This window comes from Cariama cristata, unplaced genomic scaffold (genome assembly GCF_000690535.1).
Source record: "Cariama cristata isolate BGI_N322 unplaced genomic scaffold, ASM69053v1 scaffold17980, whole genome shotgun sequence".
NCBI classification, from domain to species: Eukaryota; Metazoa; Chordata; class Aves; order Cariamiformes; family Cariamidae; genus Cariama; species Cariama cristata.
Genome location: NW_009594271.1, coordinates 29193 through 35192, shown reverse-complemented (window position 1 = coordinate 35192; position 6000 = coordinate 29193). Strand labels below are relative to the sequence as shown.

Sequence of the window (6000 nt, the reverse complement as noted above, 5' to 3'; positions counted from 1 at the left end):
CCCGCCCCATCCCACCAAAATGACATTAAATTAGTATCTAGTGAATTATTCAGAGAATGCAGTGAGATGTGGCAGGACACAGCATGAATGGCAAGGTGGAGGGAACAAAAATAAAGCCAGCCAACTCTTCCTCTGTGCAAAACATCAAGCTTCCATCTAGTGCAAAAGCAGTGCAGGAACTACATTTCCAACTTCAACAAAAGTTCAAGTGTTTCAGCTCAGGCCCACCTCTGTAATTAAAACAAAATAATGCTGCCATCTAGTGCCTTGTCCCTCTTCTCTCCTGGAAAGGCTGTGGAGTCAGACACCCACTGCATAACTGCAAGCCCTGCTCGGACTGAACCCCCAAAGTCACTTCAGGACCTGTGGAAAGCACCCAGCAGCACCGTCACAGCCACAGCCGTACCATGGAGCTCAGCCACCACGATGGTCAGGCAGCGGCATGGCTCAAACATGGCAATCGCGTCTCATGAGACAGACACCGTGCGTTTCACAGCTGCCTTTCCTTCCCTGTCTGATTGCATCTTATGAAGAATCATTAACTTTATTGTCACCATCAAATGCTCCAGGTCACGATGATGCAGAAATGCCACTTGTTTCTGAAGGCTTATTGAGCAAATCTGCTTCATACAATCAAAGGAAAACATCAAATACTTCCTTAGAAACTTAGAGAAATGGCCTCAGATTAAATGAAACAGGCTTGCTTGTAAAGAGGGTCTTAAAAAAATAGGTTTCAAATACAGAATCACAGAATGGTTTGCATTGGAATGGACTTTGAAGATCATCTAGTCCATGACGTGGGCAGGGACACCTTCCACCAGACCAGGTTGCCCAAAGCCCCATCCAACCTGGCCTTGAACACTTCCAGGAATGGGGCATCCACAACTTCTCCAGGCAACCTGTGCCAGTGCCTTACCACCCTCATTGTGAAGAATTTCTTTCTTATGTCTAATCTAAACCTACCCGCTTTCAATTTAAAACAGCTGCCCCTTGTCCTGTCACTACAGGTCTTAGTAAAAAGGACCTCTTCCTCTTTCTTATAAGCCCCCTTTATATGTTGAAAGGCTGCAGTAAGGTCTCCCCGGAACCTTCTCTCCAGGCTGAACAACTCAGGCTGAAAAATATAGAAGCATTCTTATAAATGTATTTTATTTGACCACTACCTTCTTATTTATCTAGAGCAAAAGAAGATTACTAATAGAGAAATAAAATAGAGAAATCAAAAACACTCATAACAAAAGCATCAGTCACATTCATTCAGAATACTTTGGTTGCGTTTTCTGTGATATCTCTCCATATACTCAACTGCTGTGTAATGTAAAGTATTGAACTTAAATACAAATTTATATACACTAGCAGTAATCATCCTCCATTCCTGAAGAAACAGAACAGGAAGGAAACAAACCAAGATTTCTTTTCCAAGTGTACCTTTTCCAAAAAGCATGTCGACCACTTCAGCAACTTGGGCAGAGTACTAGAATGAACACTATTTGCATGAAAGCTTCACTTTATATGTTTGACTTCTCCTTTGCTAAGATGATAAAAGAGCTGTTTTAAAGTTGATGCCATGAATGCATTAGAGTTTGTTCAAGTTATTCTATATTCAGCATTGAAAACAAGAACAAAAAAAGAAGCACATTTTTGGAGGAAACATTCCCTTACTGCTTTCTATTTAGTGATCAGTTTTAAGCCAAAGGATCTTTGGAAACTTCTGTCATTTACCAAGAATAAAACCTAACATAACACAGTTCCAGAACAGCTGCATTTTCTGATGAGCATTGACAGAAAACCCTCACCTGCTTCATCTCACTCTTCAATTTAGTAATACCACTTCTTTCTGTTTTGGTTGCTCCAGAATGCCCCATTTCATGAATAGAAATCGCAGGGCTAGATGAAGAGGAATCTCCAGGTCGCACTAAAAGAAGCAAATGGACATTTTAAAAATTCTAGGGGTAGAAAAACAGATGAAATTGTATCTAAAAGGTAAACACATATCCTTTCAGAATTGTACAATGCTCTTGGTAATGGCATCCTTTCAAATCAAGTCAATAGTTCAAACCTGACTGCATCAAGTAAGAGGCCCAGATCCATACTTGGATATCGGGGCCTCATATTCCGAAACACTGAGCAATCGTAGGTTTAAAAGATGTCACAATTGCAATGAGTCAGTGAAGGCTTAAGAACGAACCCAGGAGACAGCTGATGTGCCAGTTGGAAATATCTGGGCATCAGAGACATGCTCCTTGAAGGCAGGTTAGATATGACCTTTTTATGGTTTTCATTCTTGTCACATAAAATTTCTTCCTTTTAAAAGTTTGCCTTCATATCACTGAAAACTTGGTACAGTCTTATTTCAGCACAGGACATCTTCCATTTCTTTTGCTTATTCCACGGCAGACATACATGTGTACTGGCCACTCATGATTAATACATTACCTATACCTCCATTTTACGTGCCAAGAGAGTAGATTCCTACTTATAAGACAATTTAACTTTAGATTTATAGTTCTCACTTAACGTATACAATTACCCAAGTGGACAACTTACAGCTTCTTTCCACTCCAAACTCTTTTCCACTGAGAATATGGTGTAGGAGGTTTTTCATATCAAAGGGGCTCAGATTCATCAAACTCTCTGAAGCTTCTTCTCCTAGTTTAAAAAAAAAAAAAAAAAAAAAAAAAAGACAGACATCACTATAGGTAGCTTTATAGCTTGTTTTCCTAAGTAAACTGCTGATCAATGAAGTTCAGTCACATTTACCTTTGTGGCTAACACTTTCTTTAAAAAAATTAGCATGTAGAGTCACATTTCAAAGAAAATGCATTTCAGGACTAAACAACAAACACTGCATGGAAATAACACTATTTGCATTACTGAATAATACGCTGCAGCTTGTACGAAATCTCACTGAAGCCGATGATGAGAAAGCAGTTGCTCCTTTGTACTGCAAGATCACTTGGGAAGGCATCACAGCCATTTCCCAACAGCAGATGATATGTAGATCTAAATCACAGAGCCAGAGCTACTCCATAAAGAAATGCATGCATGTGGAAGGCTTGTGTTTTATTTCATTACAGGATCATGCTTGTAAGTGAGAGAGAGAAAAAGCACATATATACACATGAGCACATACGTGCACAGATAAATCCCCCATAGGAGGACACAGAAAAGGGCAGCAATGAAGCTGAGGGCAGTGTACAAAGCAGCTAGCATTTAAGGCTAAGGAATAACAAAAGGACCCCAGGAAAGACAGGCTTTGCACTGTAAACAAAGCAGCTTCTGTTATTCAGCTACAGGTTTGGGGCAAACAGGGTTTTCTGTACACTCTTCACAGAGAAACAGAATTATCCCAGAAAATTACTTGGCTCCTTTGTCAACTTCTCCTACGGGAGAAGCCTGCTACCCCCCAGTGGCAGCTAGCCACTGAAGTTAGAGAGCAGCAGCGTCCAAAGTGGGCTCCATCTAACCAGCTACCAGGGACCCCCTCTTCACTCCATGGGGAAGAAAACTGGGGAGACCAGAAAATATGCTTCCACAATTATCGCTCTTTAGGGTGTGCTAGGCCATTAGAAATGGTAACAAGAGCTGAGCCACAAAAATATGGCGCAGATCATGCTCCTAAGTGTCAGCATTTGACTATATATTTGTCACATTAACTTAACTACTTTTCGCGACTGCTCCTTCTTAGACTTCTGACCCCTTTCAATGGGGAAAATTCTTCAGTGATCTTTCAGATCTCTCTTCAGGCATGATTTCTCTCTAGTTTCACTTTTCTCTTCCAAAATGAGTTTTAAAATATTTTTGCCTTGCAACACTTGTTCGTTACCTACTTCTTGGGTTTTTGTAGGGCATATGCAACATCTTGGGTGCCTAAAGGAATTTTTTTTCACTGAGCTCCTGTCAAAACAACATTATCACTAGCTGAAATCTAAACAGCAAATTTTTTCAACCAAGTACATTCAATGGGAGAAGGCTCACACATACAAGGAAGAAGATCAGAAGTTACTTTGAATAAAAACTACCAGAACTATGAATTGAGGCTCAAATATTCAGAAGATACCTAGGGTGCTAATTCTCATTGACATTAGAGGCACTGTGTCCCTAAATACACACACGTGCAATTTGATCATCTGGACCTCAAACACTTAGTCAAAGTTAGGGGAATTAAGTATTTAAAATCCACTTCAGTTTGAATAACTGGGGGATGGGGGGGCAGGAATCTTTCATTAACTCAAAAAGAGAAGTTATTTTCAAAGTTTGTAACTGCGCATGCTGAATGAAGAAGTTAATAAAAGGATTTAACACACATACATGAAAAATCAACCACCGAGGAGAAGCAGAAATAATGCCCTAAGTACCCTTATGATAAAATTGCTCTTACCTGAGCATTTCAGACTTCGAGCCAGCTCAGTGGCCATCACCTGAATTATCAGACCAATGCGGAGCCTGAGCATCTCCACAAAAAGACTAGGCTGTGACCGGACGTACATTGCCAAGTACATAATTATTTCCTGTAAGGACAAACCCATAAGGGCACCCATTCAGAGTGGGTCCTCTTGGCTTTCCCAGTCACAGAGCAAACACGGCGCCAGACTGGGCACAGCTGAAGGAACCCTTTTTACACATGCTGCATACCTGTGTCAGGACTGCAATACTGATGTCTTGGCCGCTGGCTTCATAAATAAGATCAGTGAGCTCCTCAGGTGGCAGTGGGCTGCAAGAAGGCAAACCACAGTTAGCAGTGACTCAAGCACCTGCTACTAACACCTTGAACAAGCACTGGAACCAAGTCACCCAGAAACATCTTTGTACCACAAAGGAGCCTACAATTCTGCCTGGTTGGCTGCAATTCCTTCTGAAGGTGAGGACTAAGTTTTAAAACAAGATAAGAGCAGCAGAACAGTACCAGCAGGAAGATGAAGGGCAGGCTGCTTCTGTAACTGAGGCAGAGCTCCAACTTACGTGGTAATGATTTTCTCGCGGGGTTCTGGTGGCAGGCCCACTGTAAGTTGCTTGTGATGTGACAGAAGGTCGGTGCATGCCTATCATAATGGGACAGAAAGCCAGAGACCTTTCTGAGTCATATGGAAGTGATGCAGCTTTTAATTCCCCAAAATGAGGCATTTCTTTAGCAATTTTTAAGTGCATTTCTATTGATTGCCAGACACGCAGATCCAACAGAATGCTGTTAACTAGTTGTCAAAGATTCCCTGAGGTCAACAGGGCTATGAGAATCTGCCCAGGCTGAATGCCTCCTTCCCCGCTCAGTGAAATCAGCAGTGTAACGATTAGGGACTCCAGTGGGGTTGGCAGATCAATAAAGGACTTTGTCATAAGATAAACGTTTGTTCTTTAAGACAAAAAACATTTTTAATCAATGAAAAACTTGGCAGTATTAGCTAAAAACAAAAAAATAAAAAATCCTGCATACTAATATATCTCTGAAAACAAACACACACTGAACATATTGCACCACATTCCTTAATTAGGCACCCTGATACATTCTGAAATAGGTGCTTCCCCCAGTACCACAGTGTTTACTCTTCTATATCAACCTCCTTTAAAAGTGGGTGTTCAGTTTACCTGTTTTAGTATCCTGAATTGAATGTTTCTCTGATTTTGAAGAGTCTATTTTCCCTCCCTTAACGTGGAACAGAACAGATCATCTCTACTCTCTTCCTCCCCAATTCTTTGTCAGTATCTTCTCAATTTAACATTCATGGCATTCTGTAAGCATGTCTGTACTGCTCATCCATCATGTCTTGAGGATGGAAAAGGTTATGCGCTCAATGAAGTACCATGCAGGGCGATTATCACAAATTGTTCCCTGCAGATATGACTGTCACTAAAATAGGGCATCGCAGGTGTGATTGTCAAAGCTTTGAAAATGGACAGGAATTAGAGAGAGCGCTCTTCAGAAATATGCAGGGATAAGTAGGAAATTAAAAAATACTTTAGAGTATTTTTTAATGCTTAAAATCAAATCTGTACCCTTACAGT

At 40.9% G+C, this 6000-nt stretch overlaps 1 protein-coding gene across 1 annotated transcript in view; it reads right to left on the bottom strand.

Moving 5' to 3' along the window:
• Positions 1-1796: 1796 nt before the first annotated feature.
• PHKA2 (phosphorylase kinase, alpha 2 (liver)) overlaps positions 1797-6000 on the bottom strand; it is a gene marked incomplete at its 3' end in the record, with an annotated part of 28385 nt that continues 24181 nt past the window's right edge. Inside the window, exons 22-26 of the mRNA XM_009697500.1 lie at positions 4963-5042; positions 4636-4714; positions 4382-4511; positions 2548-2649; positions 1797-1915 (exon numbers count right to left, since the gene is read on the bottom strand). Coding sequence (XP_009695802.1) covers positions 1797-1915; positions 2548-2649; positions 4382-4511; positions 4636-4714; positions 4963-5042 — 510 coding nt within the window. The remainder of the gene's footprint in view (positions 1916-2547; positions 2650-4381; positions 4512-4635; positions 4715-4962; positions 5043-6000) is intronic.